The sequence below is a fragment of the Hemibagrus wyckioides genome, linkage group LG26 (genome assembly GCF_019097595.1).
Source record: "Hemibagrus wyckioides isolate EC202008001 linkage group LG26, SWU_Hwy_1.0, whole genome shotgun sequence".
In the NCBI taxonomy this organism is placed as follows: Eukaryota; Metazoa; Chordata; class Actinopteri; order Siluriformes; family Bagridae; genus Hemibagrus; species Hemibagrus wyckioides.
The window spans coordinates 6265635-6292707 of record NC_080735.1 but is presented as its reverse complement, the minus strand read 5'-3'; the positions used below and the strand labels follow the sequence as shown (position 1 = coordinate 6292707).

Sequence of the window (27073 nt, the reverse complement as noted above, 5' to 3'; positions counted from 1 at the left end):
GACACGGTCACAGATTTATTGTGCACAAAATACAAGAAAAAGAATAAACCCAGCTGAGAATTACGGGCTGTCTAGGGTGTGTGTGTGTGTGAGAGACAGAGCTTTTCCCCTAACATTATTTACATTTAAAGTATATAACAAACACCCTTACCCAGAACTATTATTATTATTATTAATATGTTGTTGTTGATGATGATGTTTATAAGACCTCGGGATATAATGCAGCGCCAGTATTGTCGTTGTCGAGCTAGCCCAACATCACTATTTAGCCACTACTGCTCTAATCCGTTAGAGTCCGCCATGTTTTCAAGCTTTTATTTTGAAAACTGTCACTGGCGTGTAGACTAACCTGTAATGGTCGATGACTTCACGTTAATTTCGTTGTTATGGTAACTGTTATGGTTGACATGGCGCCTATGGTTATGGAACAAGCAGTGTGTACAACAAAAAGAGAAAAGTGACCTGCAGCGTTAGATTACTGCACGTATTCGGGTAATACCAACACTCTGTTTATAAACCACTTGTTTCTGTGGGTGATCATTTGATCTGCAAAGAAATATAATGATCTAATTAAGCCTAACTAACCTAATTAGATTAAAAGATCTTGTGGAATGAAAAGTTAGTCATCACGTGCATCGTAGAGTGACCAGTGTGTTCATTTCCGTTGTTAGACTGGTCAGTGAATATCACAGTGTTTCTTTCTCTTCAATGCTGCAGTGTTATTTTTAAGTTTAAAGATCTAGTAAGGAATGGAGGCTGTGCTGCAATCTCCAAACACTTTCTCCAAGAATGTGAAGAAAAAGACAATCTTACCTCTGAGCCAACTGGTGGAGGAAACCAGGAGGACTTCCAGAGTCTCTCATCACCTTCTTGAAACTAGTAAGAGTATAATTCATAACCTTGACCAGACGTCAAATTCAATTTACATCATGGACTAGAGCATCAAAACAACAACAACAAGGAGTGTGTTTATGGGAATTTTTGACCATTCCACTAGAAACACATTTGTGAGGTCAGGCACTGATGTTGGATGAGAAGGCCTTGCTCTCCGCTCTAATTCATCCCAAAGGTGTTCTATCGGGTGTTGAGGTCAGGACTCTGTGCAGGCCCACAAAGTTGGGAGCATGAAATTGTCCAAAATGTCTTGGTATGCTGAAGCATTAAGAGTTCCTTTCACTGGACCTAAGGGGCCGAGCCCAACCCCTGAAAACACCTGAACTCAATGATCTGGAGGGGTGTCCCAAAACTTTTGGCAACATAGTGTATCTATCTATACTGTATATATATATATAGATGTGGACATCAGCTTTATGCAGTTTTTGCAAGAAAGACTAATGTACTATTGTACACAGACTGTATGAACATTTACAACCATGTGTTATAAATGAAACACTTGGAAGAAACTAGATAACTCTGTTAGATATAGATAACAAACTACTACATTGACGGTGTTAAACATTCTCACTTGTACTGAGCTTGGGTCAGTTGTAGTCTTCTCAAATAAAGCCACTAAGAACAAAAAAAAAGGAAAAGCTGTACAGTCTGCTGGCAAGCAAGTCTCTGTCTGTAGTCTATTTTCTTGTCATTTTCCATGCAGGAGAATAAAAAAAAGAGATGATAGAAGCTTTAGTTACGTACTATAATAGTTTGTAATCATGCTTAAAAAGGATTTGTAAAATCTGTTACTTTTGAACATTTGTACAACCTAAAATGCTAAATATCTTGTTGATATAATTTAATTTGCTCTTTTCTATTTATTTTTTAAGGGAAAAAATCTTTTTCTTTCCACAGGCAGTTTTGCCAAGGTTAAGAGCAATAATGTTGTTGTGGCTGAACCATCAGAACTGCATTTTAGTGGGTTTGAAGTGGGAAAGGAGTACAAAAAGGTTGTGGTATGTGAAGTGGTTTTAAACAGTAATTCAGAAATACACACCAGGTACTGTACTTTAGATTGGGCCTCATTTATCAAGCTGGATGTGAGGGAATTTATTCTCAAATTGTTTATAGTAGCTTTAACACAAGCTACCTGGTATTCAGGAAAATCCTGTAATTTTGGGAAACATTGGGATGTTACTCTTCCTCCTGAGTGGTTGTAATTTAACAGAAGAGAAGACCAATCTTACTTAATCTGTCTTCAGATGATATCATTGGTGATGATACTGCAGTTCTATGATGGATTATGACTCCAAGTATCAATTGCTTGTGTATTTTAGTTACAGACACAAATTATAAGCTAGCCATTTGATTTTAAGAGCAAAAGAAAGTACAACAGTAAACATAAATGTATAAATGAAGAGAAATCAGACAGATCATTCCATTAAAGATGCTGGGTCCATTTATAGGTTGGTTCCATTTTCCATAGTATCTTTTTAAAAGCTTTGCCACACTTTCATTAGAGTCAGCGCTGTGTGACTGATACATTAAAGAGTCTGCTATGTTCAAGCTGCCATGTGTCATATACTCTCTAGAGTGCTGCATGCCAACATGAACTTCCTATGACACCCTTTTCCAGAGTTATGAGCTCTCACATGTCTTGTTATTTCACCAGACATTCAACAGCATATGCATATAAATATGAAGATTTTTTTTTCTAAAACTGCACAAATCTGCCACAGATTTTTAGTTCAGTTGGTCTTACTCAAATATTTATAAGCGACTTTACTAAAAGATAAATGAGGCCCATTTTCTAAAAGGGATTTATTGACATTAGGCTCAATTTTCTATATATGAATGAGAAAAGTAAATAGGAATTGGTAACATTATTATAATGTTTTGTTATTTTAACAGAAACTTATCAATATTTATCCTGAGGTGATCCATGTCCACATTCTTCCTACTCAAACCAAGTACTTTCGAACAGAATGTACACAAAAGGTAATTATGCAAAGAATAGAGTTAATTGTTAATCTCTTTTGTGAGTGTTAGAATGTTTATTTCTGTACTTATTATTATGTCATATTTCTAAAAGTTCAGGTGTGTTTTATTTGTAGAGTCGGCTAGCCCCAGGACTCGCTCACACTATAACTGTGCACTTCAGTCCAGATGAATGGCGCTACTTTTTCGACAGCATCCGGATTCACTGCAAGGTCAGGCTGTAGTTTTGTATTATTTATTTGGTTACAGTAGGATTACATGCAGATGGGAATATGACACGTTGGTTAGCTTTATTACTTGCACAACACTTTTGTTTTTCTTTAGGGGGAGGAGAACTTGCTGATTAATATTCATGCTTATCCTGTCATTGATGATCTTGAGATCCCATCTCAAATAAATCTGTTTCCTGTGCCATTGGGACAAAGGTACCTGAACTTCCTTTTAAAGGCTGATCATTGTTTTCATCTTCTAATATCAATCTAGTATTTTGAGTCTTTTAGGATGTTCACTAAAACACGTTTATGGTTAAATCCAGTTGTTATTGTTAATTTATTATTAATTTATTATTATTGACCCCACCGTCTGTATGTAGAAGGTGGGATTCATCAGACCAGGCTACATTTTTACAGTCTTAGTGTTCTTAATAAAGTGCTCAGTGAGTGTACATCTTCTTGGTGATCATGTTAGGAAGGTAGAGAAGAGAATAGCTGAAATGGTTTTGTATAAAGAGCAGGACCCCATCCTCTTTTTAGCTGCAAGTGAGTCAAAATAGTATCAGTTCTTAGGCTTGAGTTGCACAGACATGAAAGTAATACACAACTATACATATCTGTACACCAGACACAGACAGCTTGTACATGGCTTATTCTGGGAGATGTGAAATGTATTCATTAGAAATGATCTTGTTTATTGTTGTTGTAGTGGTTTATTATAACTCTGTTCTGTTGTTCTGTCTTTGTGTTAAAGCTCCACCTGTGTGATTCCTCTGAGCTGCAGTTGTCCAGTAGACTTTGAGTTCCAGATGCACTGCTTAAAGTCCCATGAGGCGTTTACCGTATATCCTTTGTCAGGTGATGTCTCTTGCCTAATAAATCCTTTTAGGGCCATATTCAGACTTAATTACACATATATTACACTTGGCAATATTTACAATATTTACACAGAGAAAAATACTTGTATTAAGAAAATACTTGTATTCCCCAGTCCAAAGTTGCCACATATATATATATATATATATATGTGTGTGTGTGTGTGTGTGCATGTGTGTGTGTGCGTGTGTGTGTGTTTTTTTTCTCATAGTAAATAATAAGACTAATATAATAAGGTATGAGAAAATAGTAAGCCTTGTAATAAACATCTAATTGGAGTCTAGTGTACTGTAGTATATTGAACGGTCCTAGTTTACTGAAATTACTGATTATTAATCACTACAAATTTGCCCTCCCTAATTATTTGACAGCATATAAAATACTTTCTATTATTTTACATTTATTTGTACATTTATTATGTTTATTTTATTTACTTGGAAATTTGACTTTACTCATAGGCAAATCTTAATGAAGCCACAAGTTACTACAAAAAGGTGATAAGAAGATGTTCCCTGTGATGTCCTCTCTAAAAATAGAGTATTAGGGTGTATTTGCAGTCCAAAAGATACATTTCACTATGGCATATTTTGGCTATAATCAGATCTGGGATAAACAGTGCTCCATGCTCAAGCCCATATTGTGCAATAAAACATTCAAGTTTCAAATCAAACATAAGGGAAACCTGCCTCTGTTTCACTTAAACTCCACTCCTCATACACTCTGTAACTTATGGAGTGTCTGTAGACTGGAATTACTTTGATGTCTGAATATTGGTGTGTGCAATTTTGTCATTAAATCCTCACTCTGCACTTAACTTCACTATGAATGTGGCCCAGAATTTTTAGCATGCTTTATTACATTAGTGCCCCCTTGAAAGCCTGACACCAGAAACTGCAAAGTATACGGAGGCCACCTGCAACTAAAATTAAGACCACACACACACACACACACACACACACACAATAATCAAGTTTTTTCTGTTTGTGTTACTAGGAATCATCCCAGCCAAAGGGAAGACAGATGTATCAGTGACATTCCTACCACAGCAGTATGGAATGGCTGAAATCACTCTACAGCTGGTCATCTCTCAGTTCAACTCAAAACCCTTTATCTGCACATTTACTGCATCCTGCTCTCCTAATCTGACTCTAAAGTAATGTCCGTTAATTTTATATTTCACAATAACCTTTACGTAGTTGACTTGGAATTTTGGATTTTATTATATTTTTTATAGTTTATACAGTAACTCTCAGTTACTCTCAAAAACATTGCCACATCTGTAAGTGTCATGCTCCTGCCTCTGCATTAGCCAACAAAGAGAACATGAAGAGAATGCTGAAACTGCCAAAGATATCCAAACAGAAAACGTTATGTTCCTTGTTCCTCCCAAACAAAGGGCTAAATTGCCACCAAAAATAGAGAAGGTAAAATTATTACTGCTACAGACACAGGAGTGACTTTCGTTTCTTTTTGGTTGAGTTTAGTCATACATTGGTCATATTGCTCTTGGGCTACTTTTTTTTTTTTTTTTTTACAGCACACTAAAAAGAAGATAAAATCAGACCCATATACACAGAGCTCTGATGTAGATCTTTCAAAACACAGACTTGCTAAAATGCTCATTCAGCGGCAAGACAAAATGAGCTACAAGGACCTCAGAGAGGGTGAGTAAGAAATGAGTGTTTAAGAGGCAATATAGCGTACCTAAACAGGAGATTACTTCAGAATTCTTACTATATGTATGTTTAAGTATGTTTTGCTATTAATTACATTGAGCTAGCTGTAGTATAAACCAGAAGAAGCTTTCAACAGTGAAGGGAAAAATGATTTTATGTTTAAAGTAAAATGTTTTACATGAACAGATGGTTTTAATTTGGGTATCTAGGGTATTTAGAGTATTTGACTTTGAACAAAACCGGTTTTTGCACCAATGTTAAACTAGGGATTCATGAATGCCAAGAGAACATTAGGTGAGGATGTGGAAAATCAGGAGAGTGGGCCTCTTAAATAACAGAAGGTTGCCCAGCTCTTTTACAGTCGAATAAATGATTATTTATTTGTTTTGCCATTTCTAAATAGCACAGAAGAGTCTTTAGTTCACATTATATAAGGAAACATTTGTCTACCCTCCAGTTTCATTCTATTGTGCCGTATTATCATCGAAGCCACAAGCCCTGTCTATATTTTGGCATAAATATTGCATACCCTGCATGTTAAAAATGTGAGATTTTTAAAGATGTGGAATGTGCATCACAGATTTTGAATTGTATACAAATTACAGTAAATAACATGCTTAAAAACATATGTATTAGTGATCTAGTGATTTACAGTTCTTCAGACCAGATGTGTATGCACATAAAAAAGACAAATTTATGGTTGTGCTATAGCAAGTGAGGTTTTTTTTTTATTTAAAATGCTCATTCAGATGTTTAATTCATTAAAGCCATGTCCCATACCAAGTCTGCAAACCAGACAAGACAGATGAAGGAGGCTGCATTTGAAAATCAAGTTCGAATAAATGCCCAAAAAATGAATCAACTTCAGTGGTATGTTCAAATACATAAAAGATACTAACACCCGTGTGTACAGTCTCTGTGTTAAGTATAATGTGACCAACAGCAGTTTTACTGGAGCTTGTGGTATTGTTCTGCCTTCTCTAGGCAGGTACAGCTAGGTGACGATTTGTTCTCAGCAGAACAGAAAATACAGATTCTGAAGAAACAGGAAGTTGCAGCTTCTGAGTATATGGTATGGTCATTAACTTATTAGTCCAATAAAAAGTAGATATTTAAGAATTTAATGTTTTTGTCTTCAATACCCTGCCATTCACACTATGTTTTATTATGCAGTGTGATTACAGTCATTTGTGTGTGTGTGTGTGTGTGTTCTAGATGAAGAAGGACATGGATGGCAGTGAGATGGATGTTAACCAGATTTTTCCAAAACTGTCATCTCATCGTGTTGTCCGTTGTGCAGGACAGGTAAAGACTGAGAAAAATAGATCCTGCTTTCACATATACAGTCTTTAGTCTATTTGAATCGTACACTGGTGTGGTTTCAGCTTTGGTGCAGTCATTTGGTCTGAGCCCTTCTAAGTGAGGTGCAGTCGAAATGTTGTGTGGTTTGTTTGCAGTAAGAAAGCGATTCATTATTGAGTCAACTTGAATACAGGAAGTGAATTAAACATACCATGTGTTCTAGGTTCTGGGCAGAAAAATAAACAATGGATGCAATACACAGAACGTTTTAAGCTATTATCTAGTTATATTTCGAGCACCACTCCATGTTGCTTGTGCTTGGTTGATTTTTTTGTGATTTAAAAGTTTACTTTTTTCTATTGTTGTATTTGATATGAAAACAAGCCAGACCAAAACACTATTTTTTTTAGCAACCAGACTTATATGTGTGAAAGCACCTTAACAATAGACTTTACCTAATATTTAGAAATGTCATCCTGTCTCTCATATATGCCTGATATAACACTGCACTGAACACTGAACATAATGGTTTGGGTTGTAGCTCCCTGACTGCACTCCGGTGTTCTACATTTATGGCAGTAGCCAACTGGAGGTCAGGAGGAGAGTGCTTAGACTCTTCCAACAAACTGTTCGTAAGGTAAAATTAATTCATTGGCAGTGTTTACATTTTAGAATCATCATTTTATTACTATAAATATTTGCTTGTTTATTGTGACATTTTGGATTCCATTTTTTTTTGTATAAGAAGCCAAAAAGTAAAAAATGTAATGAAATATCAGTCATAATGTTATTTGTTTAGATCATTCTGCAGGTTCGTATGAATAAGAGGCTGCTTCTTTTGCAAGAACTAGCTTCCAGTACAAAGATGCAAGTCAGGGGAGCAAAAAATAAAGGTGAGACAAAAGATAATTTTAACTTTTCATTCATTCCGTTAATGAACTTGTGATGTGATGACTTCTTAACATACATGGAATTTTTATGGAAGAACCACATATGGTCAAATACGTTCAAAACAATACAGATACTGTATTTAGGTCACAATTAGTTTAGGTTATAATAATAATTAGTTTTATTTATAATAACTACTAATAACTGGTTTTTCTTGCAGCTTAGTTTGCATATATGGTTTAGGGATTAAAAAAATCTTTGACAGTGTTTACATGGCACATCATTATTCTTTAAAAAAAAAAAAAATTCATGATTTCTATATATCATTGTCCCACAAACACCAAAAAGCATAATTACATAGGATAAAATGACAGGTTTGTATGTTTGTCTTAATTCTCTTGCTTTAGACATGAATGAAAAGAAACAACTCTTAAATCTGGCATCAGAAAAGCTGCAGCCCTTCATATCACCCATCTTTCCTTCTACAAGCCACCCTGACCAACTTGTGAGTACCACTATAGCAGTAAGAGTTAATCAGAAAGTCTGAGCTATGCTAAAAATGTTCTACCTTGGTGATAACACATTTTGCCACATGGTCTGGGGTAAACCAGGATTGTACTTTTTGTTCTTCCCTTTTTCCCCATTAAAACTTTTCTATTTGTTTTTCACCTCAATTTTGCAGCTACATCACATTAAAGGTGAAAAAAAAATCTCACATCGTTGAACTTTTTTAATTTTCTTTTTTTTTTTACATCGCAACAACCAAAAACTCTTTATATCTTTATATATATATATATATATATATATATATATATATATATATATATATATATAGTATATCCATTATAGTAAATCAAAGTAAAATATTTAGATATGGTGGTATCTGTTCTTAAAACAAGTGCTGATTTATTTCTAGGTATTTATTTACAGATGCAGCAGATTCAGCATTCTGTAGAAAATATAATGGTCATATTCTTTATAATAGAAATCTTAATGTCTCTTCTCTCTCTCTCTTTTTTTTTTAGCTCACTAATAAAATTGGAAATGTTCAAGTGGGGTTGCTTGAAAAAAATGTGACTACCACCATACCTTTTTTTAATCTAAAGGTATTCTCTTTATATAGAAATCTATCTATCTATCTATCTATCTATCTATCTATCTATCTATCTATCTATCTATCTATCTATCTATCTATCTATCTATCTATCTATCTATCTATCTATCTATCTATGTTGCTCCTGCTTGCCTGTTTTTCCTGCTTGCAACAGATCACCTTGAGAACCTGAGAACTGACTGCTCACATGCTATATATATATATATATATATATACTGCAGAAATTGCTTGTGTGTTTGTTTGCTTGTTTTTATTTCATTATTCTGCTGTAGTTTTGTATTTTTTCCTGTTTCAGTAATGCCACTTGTATGTACTTGAACATTCATAGTACTGGTTTCATCTCCAGGTTCCTCAGCACTACAAGCTAATGGGTTATCAGGAAGTCAGTGTGTACGATTTCAAAGAGTTTTTTGCCTGCAGAAACCAGAGTAGAGAATTACGCACTGGAGCAGAGGTAAGATAGTTACATCTAGTAATGATATTCCATTGCATACCCTAATTTAGTCCTCATTGTCAGTCTGTTATTTGTGTTTTTACAGAATGAACTGCTGCCCATAGTGGTGTCTCCTGATTTAAACTCCGAAGAGAAGGAGCTGCAGGGAGAGGAGAGATCAGAGTCAGACCTCAACCACATGTTCTTTTTCAGGACTCCTCATAATGTGTTGAAGCCACAAAATGTCCACCCTCTCAGGATATTTGTAAATACTTGCTTTATATTTCATTTACCTCTATTTAACCAGTGCTAAATAATTTAATACTTGTTTCCTGAGTCATGTCAGTGTAATAAACAGTTGTTGAGACCAGACAAATGAAGCTGGATATTTGACGTGCTGCCACTAAAAAGTCTCTTCAGTGCCAAAAATGAACTATAATACATGCTTTTGTGAGTTTGTATACTCTTGCTTGCTTCATAGGTGTATGGTTTATTATGCTCTTGTTTACTTCAGAACCCTGCTCCGAGTGTGTATGCCTTCAGACCAACCCCATTATACCTTGAGAGTGACCCAGAGTTCCACCTTTGTCCAATGACAAGACACACCTTCTGCAAAAACCACGCTGTGGGAGTCCATACCAACAGAACCCAAAAGAAGTTTTTAGACAGAGAGGCAAGTAGCTGTAAGAGCTTTTAACTATTTTAGGGGTCAAGAAAAAAACTGATTATATTTTGGGGTTAAGCTGTGTTACAATACCTATTAGTTAGAAAAACTATTTTTTTAATTGTAATACAGTCAAATTACTAGATGGTAGAAAATAAAACATTACCAATCTATGTACAGTTGAGGCTAACAGATTATATACTCTCAGGTCCATAAGTATTTAGACAGTGACAGAATATTCAGTATTTTGCCTCTGTACACTGTCACAATGGATTTAAAATGAAGCAGTCAAGGTGTCTTTGAGATATAGATAATAATATTGCATTAACTATTTAAGAATTACAGACTTTTTCTCGATTAGACTTTTTAAGAACAATGTACAGTGAACAAAATTTGATCCAAAACTTTCAAATGAACCCCAGGACAACAACTGAGTTACTGGTGAAATTCCCTTGGCCTAAACAGTGTCCCCTATTCTACGCACTGCATAAAAAGCCAGAGGAAAGTTTGCAGATGATCACCAGAGAACTATGGAGAAGTTCCCAATGGAGAGATTCTCTGGTCTGATAAAAATGTAACATTTTGTATGTATGAAGGTGGATTATCAAGAAATAATGAAGCAACACTTTAAAACATCAGCCAGAAATCGTGATTGCAACTGGGTCTTCCAGCTGGACAGTGATTTTAAGCTTTTTAGGCAAAAGTGGGCATCACAAAACCCTGACCATAGAAAATTTGTTGACTGAATTGAAAATGTATGCCAAACAAGAAAGCCCCCAAACCTGACTGAGTTAAACCAGTTCTGTCAGGATGAATGATCTATTATTTTGAAATGACCTCATATAAATAACTCAAAACAGGAATTGTCTGGGAATTAAATGAATGGGGGGCAGGTTTGAATGCTAGAGTGTGTGGAATGTTTAGACCTAAATCTTGCGTTGTGGATGAGAAGCTGTTCAAAACCTGTTATATTTATTCTTTTCTGATTCCATGCAGGACATTATAAAAGGAACCATGATATGGAAGAAGTTTCCCTGTCTGGCACTGAATACCGTTTCCTCTTTTCCAACACAAACCAGCAGTTGGACCCCATACATGTAAGAGTACAATGAAACATACATACAGACTCTGTGAAAATGTGTGACTAGTAACTTTACCACTGTGACTCCCACTCCCAAATCTAACCTTAATCATATGGCATGTTTTCATGCATTTATTCATCATTAGAAAGCATACTAGAATCTCTTCCTGGGAACACTGCTGACAAGGAATAAATGTGATCTCAGTCTATCGTAGAAATGAAAAATTTGTAAATTTTAATATAAATTTCTTCCAGTGCTGTTCTGTTGTCCTGTCTGTTTAGTGTGCTATTTATTTATTATTCTGTGTATTTATTTTGTATTTTTGCACTTCCTCACTGCCATGTAATTGTACCATGTGTGGTTCTGTGTACTGCACTCCTGCATTACCCCACAGTCCTGAATTCTGTTCCAGTGTACACAAGTTCTAAACAGAATTAACAATAAAGCCCAGGTGATTTAAATTACTTCTACAAGTTGCTCATGACTTGTACTTAGCTGTTGTGTTTATTTTATTATAAGCAGGTGTGACCCTTTCAGTAGTTTGGTGCTGCCCCTGGAAACCCCAGCATCACTGAAGGACCTTCCTGACAACATCAGAGCAGAAATTTCTTTTGGAGAGTAAGATATTATCGACAATTTTTTCCTTTTACCACATTTTAGTAGACTCTGAGATACATTTTTTTGTAAAGGAAATGGTGTACACAACATTTCTTTAGGACAAATTGCAATTTGGTAACTGGTAAAGTGAGCATTATGGTACAGTAGGAAGTAAAAGGAGTTTACACTAGAAGGCACCAGCACTTCCTGCATCCTATGGTGTAAAAGGAGAAGTTGACGTTACCTGAGGTCCTCTGGGGAAAAAAAAAACCCTTGCTCCCCTGTGTCTGGCTCTTGTGTCTGGTTCATTTTGCCTTATTCCACTTTTTAATCTAGCCATTCAAATCAGGATCAGGGGCTCCCTGTAAATCCATCCCAGTTATTTAAAGGTCTGTTTCTAGATAATGCGCTCAAAATGTTGGATAACACTGAATAATGTGCTGAAAAATCTTATTTTGTTGAAGTGATTTTGTGTTTGATACCTTTGATGATTTTATTTATCACATAGTACATTCATAAGTTCCACAGGTCATCAAACATGCAGATCATGTTTTTGGCCATTACATACAATTCCATTTTTAGTTCTAATGACATTTAGTGGTCATGTGCTGCAGTTTGTTTGTTGCTCTCAGAAAGACTTGTGCAACACTTCCAAACAGATTTCACTGACCTGATATGGAAGTGTGTAGTACTTGATGTTTTAGTTGATTTCTAGTTGTGTATCAAACTGAAAGCCTTTGGATCTCACCATAGTGAAAATGAAAGGAGCGTATACAAAAACAGTAGAAGACATTATGGACAATAAAAGCAGTAAAAGCATGCAATTAAAAGAAAGCTTTCTTCCAACAGGGCTGAAGATACAGGAGTCAGTCTGAATCCTGACATGGTTCAAGCTGAGTTTATGGCATTTGAAAATTCACCTTTCAAAACTTTGAAAGAAGACTCCATTAAGGATGACCGGTAGGGAATTAAAATATTGCATGTAATATCTTCTGACAATTGCAATTCTTCTGATTTCACATTAAGTTAGAATTATTTTGAAAGTTAGAGTTATTTTGAAAGAAACAACCTTGTTTTTGAAATGAATTACAAATTCAATTCTTTTTCTTAAATGGTAAATCTTGCCTGTTTACCTTTTAGAGAGACACATGAAAAGCCATTGGAATCAAGTTTGAAATCACAAACCAACAACCTGGGCTCCAAAGTCTTAGCACGGATGAAATATATGAAATCTCTGAGCTTGAATAGTCTAGTTTCACATAACCAATAATAGCTTTTTCTATATAGTTAAAATAAAGTGCAGATTTGTCTTAACCTGTAATCAAATCAAATAAAACATTTTTTTTTTCTGTTTTAAACACTTAATTAGTAATATTTAGTTTGAGCTGTTTGTGTTTAGTTTTAATAAAAAGAGCAGCAGAGATGTGGAGTTGTGATGGTAAGAGGCCTCTACAACTCTACAAAGTAAATAACAAACATAACAATCATAATAAGATAATAGAGTATATATTGAAAACTAAGCTGCTATTAGCAAAAATATGCAGCACTTATGCCTGAATGCCTGAATCAACAAAATAATTCCATGCAAGTTTTGTTTTAATTCCACCATTCAACTACTATTATTCTACTACATTATTGTTCTTTAGTAGTAATTACAGTGTTGGAATTAAGCACCAATGGAAAATGATTCACATGGAGACTTGAGTTGGTGCACACACTGGTACAAAAGAAGCCCATTTATTCTGGAAAACCCAAGGGTAATTAGAGCAAATACCAAGTCAGTGAGAACAAGTTTAAGCAGGCCTTTTACGTGATTCAGCAATTCTGCTCAACGTGTAGTTGGTGAAGCCGAGTGTTTACAAGACATGTTTCACACTACATGCTCTTTCATCCTCATTTTATGGCAATTCATGGTATATAAAGATTTCCTTCCTGTTTAAATACATAGACTTCAATCAAAAGTGAAATCAAAAATGTTTGATTAACCTAGACACATGATTTAGGAATAATAGTTTAATATTTTGAAATTGTACAGCCTTTAAATTCTGAAAAATACATTGTGATGCTGATACTGTCTGCTTCTAAAAGAAAACAAAATATTTCTATTTTATAGTATATCTTTAAGAAAAAGAAAACAAAACCCCCTCAGTATCATTTCCATCTTTGCTAAACTGTTTAGCTATTTTTTTAAGCATTTAATTTACACTGAAAGTATCCGAATCTGCCACGGTTTGGAGGGTTAGGGATAATTTAGTTTAGATGTAGTGCGATTCTTCTTAGAGAGGGCAGGAAAACAGTTACTGGATACAAGAAATCAGTGCCAACGTTTGACATTTCCATAGTAACACAAAGACTTCACTGACCACATTCCAAATAAACAGAATTAAAAACTTGTACAGTTGTTGATACGGTTAAGGAGATTTAGCATTTAGCAGTTTATTTCACATTTTTGGAAAGCTTATCCAGTGTCAATGCTTTGTAACAGTCAGAGCTACCCTTTACACCTCCTTAAATGTCTGAAGGTCTACAGGATGAAGGGCTTTGCTTTTGCTCTGACTTAAAAAGCCTAACTTAAAAAGCTGCATTTTTTTTGGCTTATTAAGTTCAAAAGAGAGAAAAATGTGCCTCATGATCTGCTATGATGTAAGTAAGATCAGTAACAAACTAGTTTTGTAGATTTTCCACAGCATTACATGGAAAAAGAGTTGGAAAATTGTTGTAGTTTTAAATAAATACACCCCATCCTTGGTTTTGTTTTGTTCTATTTCTTTATTTTCTTTTTTAGTTTAAGCAAGCGTGTAGGATGTATTTCAACATGATATAAAAATTTATTTGAATTATTACTGTTTTTCAACAATAATATATCTTTATTCATGTTGTCAAGTCACACTAGTGGGACATCTATACATAAATAACCTCTTATATCACATATAAATGAAGTTTTTGGAGAATATTGAATAAAGAATTTAGCTTTTGCTGGCTAGTTTGCTTTTATTAAATGGTGGCTCAGCTCAGGCTCAAAGAGCAATTCAGAAAACAGAGTATAAATTTGATTATAAAGTGAAGTTATGAAGTTAAGAGGCCATGACAAGTGACTTCAACTGTGCATTATGGCTATTATGGTTAAGCTCAAACAAAGACTGCTTAACTTTACATCAAAAGGAGAAAGATTCTGGAGAGGTAAATAAAGTCAATGGAAAGTCACCCATTATCCATACGTGTATTGATGTGTACCCACAATGTCTATTGTACCTAATTAGAAAGCAATCATAAATTTCTAAATTTCTCTGTTTGTTCATGCAACGTGAATGCTTTAACTCTAGCCTCCATATTGATAATATTCTGCCTGATTCTCCCCTGGCTGGCTGCCCATTGTGCTGATATGTGTGTTAATTTGGTTTGCATCAATCCTAGATTAGTTTCCATTACAGTCACCATGTTTTCCAGGTCTTTGGGATCTGACTGGTTGGCTACTGTCTCATCAATCAAGCCATCCTTCATCAAAATGGCCTTACCTTTTTCCTCCAGAACGGTCTTGGCTTCTGGATATTCAATCAGGGCCTCCATGAGGTCATCTTTTGAGAGGGTGAAGAGGTCAGAGTAACCCACACTACGGATGTTGGCAGTCCTACGATTCCCAGCTTTACTGCCCTTGATGCCCAAGATACTGATCTCACCAAAATATGCACCATCACTTAGTACAACAAACTGTGTTATGCCATCATCTGCTACAACAGCCAGATTACCTTCTTTAATAATATACATCTCACGACCAATATCACCCTTCTTGCAGACATAGTCTCCAGGGCCGAAGACCTGTAGCTGGAGCTTGAGCACTAGCTCGATGAGCAGTCCTGCTTCACAATCCTGAAAAATACGCACCTTGCTCAGTGTTTCCAAATGAACACTGATGGCAATCTCTGCCTTCAGTTTATCTGGTAGGTATTTAAGAACTTCCTTTTCATTACCAATCTTGTCTGCTCTCCAAAGGTAGTCAAACCACTTGACAACACGGACCTCTAGATCTTTGTTGACCTTCCGGAACTGCATGTACTGCTTAATAGAGTCAATCTTGGCTTGAAATTGAGCACGTAAAGCATTCATGTTGGATATCATGGCACCAACATTACCAACAATAGTGGCAAAAATTAGCACACCAATGAGAAAATCAGCAACAACAAACAAATACTCAATATCTGTTACAGGTGCTGGGGTTTCTCCAATAGTAGTAAGGGTCAGTGTGGACCAGTACAGGCAGTAGGTATACTTCATAGACAGGCGGCCATACTTAGGATCACTAATGTTAGGGTAGACCCAGGCATCAGTCCCAAAGCCAAGTGTTTTGGAGATAGCAAAAAAGATGCAGGCATTCCAATGGATAATGATTAAAATATATAGGACAAGGTTGCCAATTCTAAATATATTTGGAAAGCTGGTCCTTGTCTCAGTCCTGTAAAAAAACTCAAAAAGACGAGCCAACTTGAAAAGGCGATTGAATCTCAGCTCTGGACTGTCAATGCCAAATTGTAACATTAATAAATCTGTTGGTATCATGCTTATCAGGTCACATTTGAACTGGGGTGTCTGTTTGTAGCGATCCCAAAGCTTCTTTGAATCTCTGACCAGCAGACCTTGCTCCAGAAATCCTGGTAAAACATATATCATGAAAATTTACTTTAATAAAACATATTCTATTTAGTAATGTATAGTGTTATTTTAGATTACATTAAAGGAATGCATGCACAAATATGCTATGTGGTTTACCTGTTCTGGATCTTATAAAAGTGTCAGTGTAGTAGATAACATCTGAAGTATAGTCCAGTGCTACCCAGAGCATAGTGTAATCTGTTTGGAGTTCATTGAAACAGGATCTAAAATATAATAATTTTATTTTTAAAAAGTCTACCTCTATAATTTCATACCATGAATTATATGTCCTCATCATGCCTCAGTGAGTAGTTTTTTGTCAAACACCAAGTCCTCGAAAGTACTAACATCAAAAAGCTGTGGCTGAACATGCCCCTATGCTGGTTAATACTCTTCTTATTGCGAAGTAGCAGGGGTAGATGAGATTAAGCCAGAAATGTTAGAGACACTGCAGATTGTTGGATTGTCTTAGTTGTCTTGGGAATGTCAGGATCCTCTAAGAGGAGCTAAAATCTGTGGCTGGGCATAAAGACGTTTGGGTTGATAATGCTGCAACTCCCACCAAGTGGAAGAGAATAAATGAATGAATTTCTCATAGAGCATATAATCTTACAAATAACTAGCGATGAAAGCTGAAGAGTAGAATGGCATTTTAGTAAATAAAGTAATTATATTGACTGGGTCTATAAGAGGACATGGAGGCATGGGTGAGCATCACAATAGAGGGAGAGAAGGGGAGTTGGACCGACAGTCAATGTGTGATGATTCTCAAAGGCAGTGTCTTATTACCGCCAGTCTACTTATTTGAGTCTCTTTGTGCTTTAACTCCTGTAACTGGCAAGAGAAGAAGTGCAATCTGTCTGGTAGAGATTTTCTGACTGAAGTCTGCATGATGTAAGGATAAACCTACTTACAGGGCTCTGAACCTCTACTAACCACAAGCCAGTTTCATAGATTGCCACTTTTGTACAGTGATATCTCTGATGTGAGGTTTGTGGATGGTAATATGTGATCAACAGAGTGATCAACCAGGAAAGCTTCATGGCCCCCAAATCTCAAGAGGCCAGCAAATGAAAAATCAATGAAGAGATCTACTGTTCTGAAAGAAATTCTATTAGGAAGCTTATAATTTCTCTCGATGCAGGAATTTCTTGAGCATACATCTCTTCTAGCACATCAGGAATGATGGTGTAAATGCTGGTTCAGAGAATAAGCTCCTTAACATAGTGTATAAATTTGGGGATTGACATCTACATCTTTGTAGAGATTTATAATCAAAGGCCTTTTTCTCAAGGAAAGCGTGATCAGGACATGTCAAGAATGTGGGTCCACAAAGTCATGTTGTAAGTTGGGCGGCAGATCTGGTGGCATAGTCTGCAGGATTCTCTATCCCTTGAAACATAACACCATTCTTCATTGTTCATGAATCCAAGAGGATGATAAACACTGTTTAGAATGGATAGAATACCTCATTGTGTGAAAGCCTTCTACTCATCAGTGACTCTAAAGGAAATTAGATTTGAAATTAGATATCAGATTTGAGATGAGGCTTATGGCTGGGTTATTTTTCACAAAAGTGTTTTGCTTTTTTTTTGAGGTCTGGTCCATATAACAAAACATCCTAGAGGAACACATCTTATATAAAGTGCTGACAAGCTCACATCAGGCAAGGAGTCTTAACATTTTTTTTGTTAACTGTTAAATTGGCCTTAATAAAAATATTGAAATGTATGGCCCTCAAAGGGAGTAGCAACATGGTCATCATTTTGCCCATGTCTTGGTGGTAGAATGCATCCTTACGATAAAGAATTGAGCTTTCTGATAGCCTGATAGTGGAGGCAGATTGCATTATTAGAAAGAGGGAGGCTGCATTTTAAATGATAGTGAGCGATAATGTTGCAGCAGCTCTGTATGCTCAAACATTATCTGATGTGAGAGTGAATCTGTCCGGGAAGCAAAGTGCTAATCTTCATGAGCCTGCTCCTCAGTGTATTGGATTGATGGGCATTGTGTTCGGCAGCTCACAGCTATCCACTACTGACTCAAAAGCTTCTGTTTCAACTATGACAGCATCAGTGTTCCTTTTCAATTTCAACATCTCCATTAATGACTCTTGTCAATAATGGCTCGCTAGGATGATGAGGTTTATAGGACCGGATCAGCCATGTTACAGCAGGAAACTTATCTATAACAGTTTATTCTTTACTATTATAACCTATTTTATTATCATTGGTAAATATTGTAAATAATTTATAAGTATAAGGAAGTTTGTTAGTTTGCCTCTGTAAGGATTTTGTAATAGGCCTACATATGCGATATGAAGCTGTCACTTCAGTAATATTGAGGTACCTAGTAAGCAACTAAGTGAGCAAACACTAATTTTGTAAACCTGATTTTGGAAAAATCCTACAGAACCCATATAATTTTTCACACACATTTTAGAACCTTTTACACATTTACACCACTGGCAGCTAGTTTTTAAAATGGGGAAGCATAGGTGTCTGGTGAACTGGAATAGGCAGAATGTTGATGCTGGAACTGGTGTATAACTACATTTATCTCAATTTTCTCATGTTCTGTATCATTTAGTTCCAGTCAATACCAAGCCTTTTGATTACTGTTTGTCCCCTTATTTTTTTTTTGTTGTTTTGTTTTGTGATTCTGCCTAGTCCAGTTCACCAGACATCTATGCTTCCCCATTTTAAAAACTAGCTGCCAGTGGTGTAAATGTATAAAAGGTTCTAAAATGTGTGTGAAAAATTTGCAGCATAGATATTAGTGATTAGTGACATTATTAAATACAGGGCAGTTAACATCTTTGTGGAATGTGGTGGCAGTGTTTTGCAGTTTTTGTGTGGTCAGAAAGATGCTTGTGCAAGCTTTTAATTCACCTGGTCACAAGCATCATTAGATTGTAGAAAGCAGGCACTGCCATAATGATGAGCCAGTAATAATATATATTTGTAGCCGGGTCCATGATCCAAGGATCGTTTCTGAAAGAAAATATTAACATATTCAGCTCTGTTTCAGTTTAGCTAGTGCAACATGCTAAGATACTAAAATAGCCTACTGCTACATCCTCAGTCTGAACCCATCAACCCCATCTGCTTACATTTTTTTTATGTTCTTTTGGTTGTGTTCTTTGTCATCTTTCTTGTCATCTTTGTCATTCTTTCTTTCATCTTGCTTGTCATCTTTCATGAGCTCCTTGTCAGTCTTTTTACTAAATAAGAGTATGTCATGACATAACATCATTATAATCTTTATAATATATGTAATTTCCAATTGTTTTCAAAACATTTTCCTCACTTACAGGTCAGTGTTGTTGCAGTTGTTCATATTTAATGTATCAATGACCAGTGGCTGGTATTCTTGTTGAATATATCTGAAAGTACCAAATTATATTTCTGTTTAAACCAAGTTAAGAATTTATTTAACATATTTGTGTGTATGTGTGTGTGTGTGGCCTATCCTGACTCAGTGTCCACTTGATGGGTTAATTCAGACCTGTTGCTGGCACATGAACACTCGGTGCAGATTTTGGCCATTTTCTTTTTTCCTTACTGCAACACAGATGAAATAAGTTTGATGGTTATGGAGGAGCTGCAGGATTAAGTTAAACTACAGCTAAGAGATTTCAATAAAATCTAGACGTGACACCAGGAACGGCTACCATACAGCTAAAACAGATCTATTACTATTTTTTTTCAAGGTAGTATTCCAGCTTGCTACATACACTGTGCTTGTTTTTACACCCCTGTAGCCTATCCTGATAAAGAAATAAATTGATTATATGTTTAAATATTTACTACACCTAATGTAATATAAGTGATAGGATATGATGAAAAGCCTGCTTTTTTATGCAGAATGAATCATTCAGTAGAAAGACAAAGCAAATCAATAGCCTCATATTGACTGATATTAGTAGATACAGCATACTGAACAGATACCCAGAGGAAACTAAAGGGTTATGTTAGCAAAGAATACTGACATATTCTTTGCTAAAATAACCACAAATGAAGCCTTAATCAATTCCAGTAAAAAGCATTTATCAGGGGACTGAAAGGTTTACAAGCTTCCTCACAAATCTACAGTAATTAGTTTGATAAAAAAAAAGTCATTCAAGCAAGCAAACAAAAAATCACACTTGAGAGCAATGTTTGTGTCTATTATAAAATTAATTGGCTCAATCAGAATATAACAGTACCCACTTATTACTGCACACACACACACACACACACACACACACACACTGATCAGCCACATTAAACATTAAACATTAAAACCACTAACAGTTGAAGTGAATAACATTGATTTTTCTGATTACTCAGTGCTTAGAATTTATTTTCAAAGTGGCCTGTGAGACCCTGGTTTCCTCTGCTAACCTCAGTAATGGAGCTAAACTGCATTGGCTCACTGACAGCAGACTGAAATTGGAACCTCAGACTAAGATTGGTGTCTAATGTATACATTAGCTCCGCTTCAAAGGGGATAATGAGTGTGAATGCTAGATTCATGCTCAAGTGGTCAAATGCACTGGTTCTCTAAAGAGTCAGGATGTGTATCAGTTTTATTCCTAATGCCTTGGCATTGATCATCTCAGAAAGGTTATTGTTGGAATGGATGGTTCAGGTTCTTTCTATCTAATTCCTGAGATGTTTATTAAGGATGGGCTTGAGAGGAGACTGTATAGGCCAGAGAAGCAATGCAATCTCACTGCAATGTATTTGTGAGCAGTCAGCAATAATACTGTTAATGCCAGAATTATTGGCACTACTAATTTGTCACCATTTTGTATAGTGGGTTTGGTGCTTTTCCATACTTCGAATGCTAGCATGAAAACTCTGGCTTTCCCCATTTTCATTCCATCCTTTGTAGAGCAATGGACACTATCGCAGGTTCTGAATTTCCAGTTTTCTCTTTCATCATTTTTATTTCAGTAAGATTAAGATAAAGATGCCTTTAAGGATATTAACAAGCAGATTGGTACATGCTACATACAGCCTTTTATGGGTTAACTATATTGTACCTGAGAGGCAAGGAGAGGTAATCAGGTTGGAGAGGCCATCAGAAAGTTTGGACATTAGATGAAGATTTTCATGTATCTAACAGTTCCTACAGAAATGTAAAAGTTTAGGTACCAGACAGTTCACATGCTCTGTATGACTGAGTGCATATCATTTGCAGAAGAGTTAACATTTGAAAGCATAAAAGGTCTGTGTACTAGAGGCTCTTGCATTTAAAAAAGTTACCTGCAGTGCTGGTTCATAGTCTTTGGCCTCCACATCCCTTAGAGAGCCCACATTCTTAAGTGTAGGTCAAGTTTGCCAAATCAATCTGAGACAGTACATCTTACTCAAGGGAAAGCTGTCAAGTCATCCTGTCCATTAATGAGGTTAGGAGAGGAAACCTCATGGGTCTCATGTTTGCAGAATCATTGTTAAAGGAGGAAATACATACAGCTAGTCATAGGCCTGTGTATCCTGACCTATTGGACTGTCCTGCTCTGTCAGGGATTTTCATAATCGACATTGGGGTGGCATAATATTAGCAAAGAGGTTTACATGTGCACTACCAAACATGTCCCTTTGACTTTAACAATAACATTGTTTTCTGGTGCCAGTTTGAATATTTCAGAAACTGTTGATCTCTTGTGATGAGAACGTTCTGTGTGAGAAATTCCTTGTTGATTAGATAGGCCAGAAAAGCAATGGGCAGATTGGTTCAGGTTACCAAGAGGATATAATAACTCACATACTCACTCTTTACAACCTTGCCCATGATAGACTGTGATGGGGGATTCTTCTGGTGCTGCCCATCCACTTTAAGGTTTGATGTGCTATGCATACTGGGATGGTTTTCTTCTCACCATGGTTGTACAGAGTGATTATTTGAGTTACCTGTCAGCTCAGGCCAGTCGAGTCACTCTCCTTAGATGATCTCTCTTCCAGGAGCTCAGCAGTTTCTGAAATCCTCAAACCAGCCCATCTGGTACCCAGAACAATTTCACAGTTAAAGTCACTGCCACTGAGACATTTTCCCCAAATCTGATGTTTGATGTAAACATTAACTGAAGTTTACATTTACTTAAAGTGCATTCTGAGTATAAACTGCATGCATACAATTATGCTTGATTATTTCTCTTTAATTTTTATTTATTTATAGGTTTAGCTGTCTAGATTTTTTCAGTGCAATAGAACTAACTAATTCGCAGCTTACTGGGAAAATGCTACTTTTTTTGTCAAACTGATTTAGAAAAAAATCCAGTCCATTTATTATCTCTTTTCTGACAGCTAGGTGGGGCGACCTTTTCTTGGCTGTCTGAACACCTGAGACACTGGTTGTCTTACAAAGGTTTACCTACTAACCACATATTTGATTACTATTAACTACTGACAATTTTTTAGAAAGGAAAACATGGCACATATTGCCAGATCTTGACTTTCCATAGTTTTTGCACACACACACACACACACACACACACACACACACACTCTCTCTCTCTCTCTCTCTCTCTCTCACTCACACACACACACACAACCATTTATAACAACAGTAATTTTACTTAAAAAACACATTAATACATACATTTTACATTAATAGGCAATGGTTTTACAGTAAAAGACTGCTAACATGTAGCCTTAATTCTTTGTATGCTATATGTTATGTGAGTTCTGAACATTTATAACTACACTAATTGTTATTTTGGAAGTAAAGAAAGCATGAGAAGTAATGTGCATACACAAATTAAAGAAACGTTTACTTTTTCTTTTTTGGCCATGTATCTGGTCAGAAATTTCATTACAACTCAGTGTGAACTGAATGTTTTAAAATGAATGTTTATAATATGACATACATATAACACACACAGTTACTGGAAAGGCTGCATGAAGACTTACCCAGCTGAGTAAAACAGTTCTTTGGTAGAAGTTAAATGGTTGTTCCAATGTATTAAACTTCAGTCTCCAGTTGTTAATGCATGTAGTTTTCTTTACACCTCATTCCTGGTGGAGTCCATACTAATGTATATGGAATCTGTTTTCAGTAGTCCCTTGTGTTGTTGTGCTCTGCTGCCATGTGTGAGGTGGAGGTGATTCCCCCTCCTTATATATAGTGCACCGTGATGAATCTAAGCCTGGCCTTTCCATGACCAACAACCTTACACAATGCTCCATGTATGAATATTTATACATTTTTATCTTCATGCAACTGCTTATTACAGAAAAACGTTTGCTTGGAAAAAAGGTGTTACCAGAAACTATATATGTTTCTAGCATCTATGTTGCAGCTACAACTATTTTTAATATTTGTTAATCCACCCCCAAAAAAAGGTTGTATTAAGAAACACACACACACACACACATTGTCCAAAATCCATAGTTTTATTCAAAGCAAATACCAATTTCTGTTTCTGTTTCTGTTTAGGTTCTGTTTTAGTCTAAAAATAGATTCAGATGAGTGCGAATAATTTGGTCAGTACTTTGGTCAGTAATTTGGTCTGTACTTACTATGAGCTTAACCTGCTGTACAAGTTTGCAAGGCTTGTTTATAGACCCTGTTGAAAAGTCAGCAATAATTTCCCCACTAATGTGTGCAGGTAATTGCTTGTGTCCCTTGACTCCTTAAACTGATTGGCTCCTCTGAGATCCCATGTTGTTTAACTTGGACAGAGTCACTTGTCACTACATGTCACTATCTGTACATGGCACTACCTCACTGACTTGGTGGTGCTTTTGTTGCTTTTAATTATTGCTTTTATTGATGGACCTGCAAATCCAATACCTTTAAAAAATGAAAGAAATCAGCATGGCAGAAGTGTAGCTTATATTTTGGCAGAGCTCAATATCGTTCCATAAAAATTAGCGATACTTTAATTAAAATTAAATTAAATACTTTTTATTCTGTTATTTGTACACAAACACCAACCAGTCTATCGGCTATTTCCTGAATATGTCAACAGTTTATGGTTGATGATGTTGAGCAAATCTACCTACACCTTATAGACTATGTCAGCATGTCCCAAGTCTTAAGTCTGCTATTTGGACTAATCATATACCTTACGATTCAAGTCAAGTCAAGAAGCTTTTATTGTCATTTCAACTCTATATAGCTGATGCAGCACACAGTGAAATGGTGCAACATAAAACAATACACAGCTACATAAGACAAAAAACAATACAGAGCTAAGGACTAAGGAGTAATTCGTCCTAGCCACATAAAGTGCTTTCTTATCTTGTAAGGTAATTAAAAGTAATTTGGACATTTTGACATCAGTTGATCATGCTGCTTCATGACAGTCTAGAATTCTAATATTGAACTAAATAATCTGTTACATAAGTCACATAATTAACTTTGGAGCAATGAAATTACTATTACACATGTATATCAATAGAAAATATAGGAACTGTTTTAGTATTAGAGTATTAGTGTTAGAATTGAGTGGACAACAAAATAAATTCTTTGACTTTCAAATGTCTTTAGCAGCATGTCTTGCCAAGAAGGTAATCCTTCTGTAATAATACTTGATTAATTTTCTGATACCTGATACCTTCAATAAATATTTTAATGGTCCAATTCCTGCTTGTCTGTACTTGCTGTAGTGAACTACACATGCACAACAACTAGAGCCCTCTGGTGGTCATTGTTTGGTTTATTGTGAAAATTGTGAATTTGTGCTGAAGAGAGAGATGGTTCCTTTTCCAGCAGTGAGACTGGCCTCATTCTTTGTAAGTCACCTTCATTGTACATAATAGTGTAATATTTAGTGCACTCGATTAAGGGAAAGCATTTATCATCTTACCAAGCAGTACAGATAAGAGTCTGAGAAAAGTCTGATTACTGGAGTAAGAAGGTGTGATATAACAAAGTCAGCAGGAAATTTGTTACATATAAAAACAGGGAACAAACATATGATAAAATGGCAATTATTTTAGTTCAAGACAAGATTCTATAATTATACTGCATTGTATATATCATTCATTTATGTTCAGAAACTACTTTATCCTCATTAGGGTTTTGTTGGATCTGGTGTATTTCCTGGAAATACTGGGCATGATGAGGGAATACATGGATACCAATAATCCACTGGTGTACTGAGCATCACACACCAAACAGGTCTGCCACAGCTGATGAAACACTGTGAGATTATCACAATCCACTGTTTGAAGATTTCTAGAGCAGTGTCACTTTCTGTTTACTGTATGGCTGTAAGCTGTATTTATTTTTTTACTTCTCTCAAACCAAAAATACTTTGGTTCAATACTTAATGTATAACTATTATGGTATCTTTCCTTGTCCCTCTGCTGGAACTGAGGGAACAGGAAACTACAGATGTTGACATCCAGCATGGTTCTTGAAGAGACCGGTGTGTACAGGAGTCTCTCTGTGGCTTTTTTATTTGCCCTTAAGTGCCACCACTTATTGTTTTTATATCGCAATTTCTATAAATTAACTTAGAAAAATAAGTTTAAATTAAATGTTAAATTAAGTTTTAAAAAATTAAAAAGTTAGCTTTCTTTAAAATATTGAAAAGACAGCGACAGATGTTGACCAGAAGTGTGAGCCACTCTTTTGAGACTTACTTTGTTCATGGTATCCTTTATCACCAAAGCTGTTTGTATGAGCAACCTGAAGTTTTCACCAGCAGCATCCTCTTGATACATATTGGTCCAAGATTTTTATTTTTAAATAGGTCCTTTAGCTAGTGTGAGAACATGACCTTGCTTTATTCAAATCTCAATGTACCAATTAGAATGACCTGGGATTTATTAATAAGATTATCTGTTTCCACTAGAACACACTTATTTCCTTATTGTGGCAGGTGAAATGAACTCATTTACTCATTCTCAACCCTGCACTAGATCTACATTCTATCAAGCACAGCTGTGTGAGCTATTGAGACTCTCTTAACCTTACATTTGGACATAGATTTTAATGTGTTTTTAATACTTTTTTATCTCCAGTCATGCAACCTTACTCCTAATCCCTCCTCTCTGACAGTGTTTGTACACACTCTTGACACACAAATCACAGACATTTTAGGCATTAAGTAGACACTGTAAAGAGATTATGGAGCATATAATGTTTGAATTTCAGAAATGGGGGTACACCATGGTGACCCCCACACAAAGGATGAGAAGAAAGAGAAGAGAGATTTGTCTCCCCTTTACAATCCCTGAATATTTTTGGGGCTAGTGTCAGGTCATTTGTGTCTTTTTTTGTGATGGTTGGACTGGAAATTAAACCCTGTTGAAACCCTGGTTAATGCTAACCTGATTAAACACACCTGCTGTGTGAAACATAGTTAAACAAAAGTTCAATACCACTCAAAACAGGCAGCCAACTGTATGCTGATGAGTATATTTTAGTGACGTCCTATTACAGCGTTACTCCAACAATTCACTAGACAGCATACATCAAGAGTGATTTGGTTTGCTCTTAATATCCAAATCCAAATGTCATCTATGTTCACCAGTTGCTGTTAGGCTACAAGCTTTATTTCAAAAAGTCCATATGTCTTGTCATTATTTTGGCACTAATTGATGTACAGTATCTACATAAAAGGACTTCACCTAATGGTGGTTCCACTCTGAAGACATGCCCAAGGCGACACAATGAGATGAGGAAGAAAAGAAATTAGAGTTTAGTTGCATTGTTCTCAGAATACAGTCAACAAAAGAATAAAAAATGAAGCATATACATAAACAGG

The 27073-nt window shown here is 35.8% G+C and overlaps 1 protein-coding gene across 4 annotated transcripts; it reads left to right on the top strand.

Annotated features, from left to right (window-relative positions):
- Nucleotides 1–371: 371 nt before the first annotated feature.
- On the top strand, nt 372–25059 carry cfap221 (cilia and flagella associated protein 221). Of its 4 annotated transcripts, XM_058379817.1 has the most exons (24): nt 372–492; nt 718–879; nt 1792–1892; nt 2788–2874; nt 2991–3086; nt 3199–3299; nt 3841–3944; nt 4956–5115; nt 5272–5386; nt 5500–5626; nt 6406–6508; nt 6623–6710; nt 6854–6943; nt 7482–7577; nt 7740–7833; nt 8236–8333; nt 8854–8934; nt 9289–9396; nt 9482–9640; nt 9890–10048; nt 11036–11136; nt 11641–11739; nt 12568–12678; nt 15166–25059. In XM_058379817.1, the coding sequence occupies exons 2-24, from the start codon at nt 750–752 to the stop codon at nt 15320–15322; spliced, it is 2565 nt and encodes an 854-aa protein (XP_058235800.1). In that variant the 5' UTR covers nt 372–492; nt 718–749; the 3' UTR covers nt 15323–25059. The 4 variants fall into 4 exon arrangements, with proteins under 4 accessions (XP_058235800.1, XP_058235799.1, XP_058235801.1 ...); XM_058379816.1 differs by having other exon boundaries at nt 402–879; XM_058379818.1 differs by having other exon boundaries at nt 402–879; nt 11644–11739; nt 15166–25056.
- The last annotated feature ends 2014 nt before the right edge of the window (nt 25060–27073 follow it).

What these genes read in the sequence shown, in the direction of transcription:
- cfap221 (XM_058379817.1), top strand. Translation starts at nt 750, where the DNA reads ATGGAGGCTGTGCTGCAATCTCCAAACACTTTCTCCAAGAATGTGAAG. An exon ending in AGGAGTACAAAAAGGTTGTG is followed by an intron (nt 1,893 to 2,787) that starts GTATGTGAAGTG and finishes TTATTTTAACAG; the next exon opens with AAACTTATCAATATTTATCC. An exon ending in TGCCACCAAAAATAGAGAAG is followed by an intron (nt 5,387 to 5,499) that starts GTAAAATTATTA and finishes TTTTTTTTACAG; the next exon opens with CACACTAAAAAGAAGATAAA.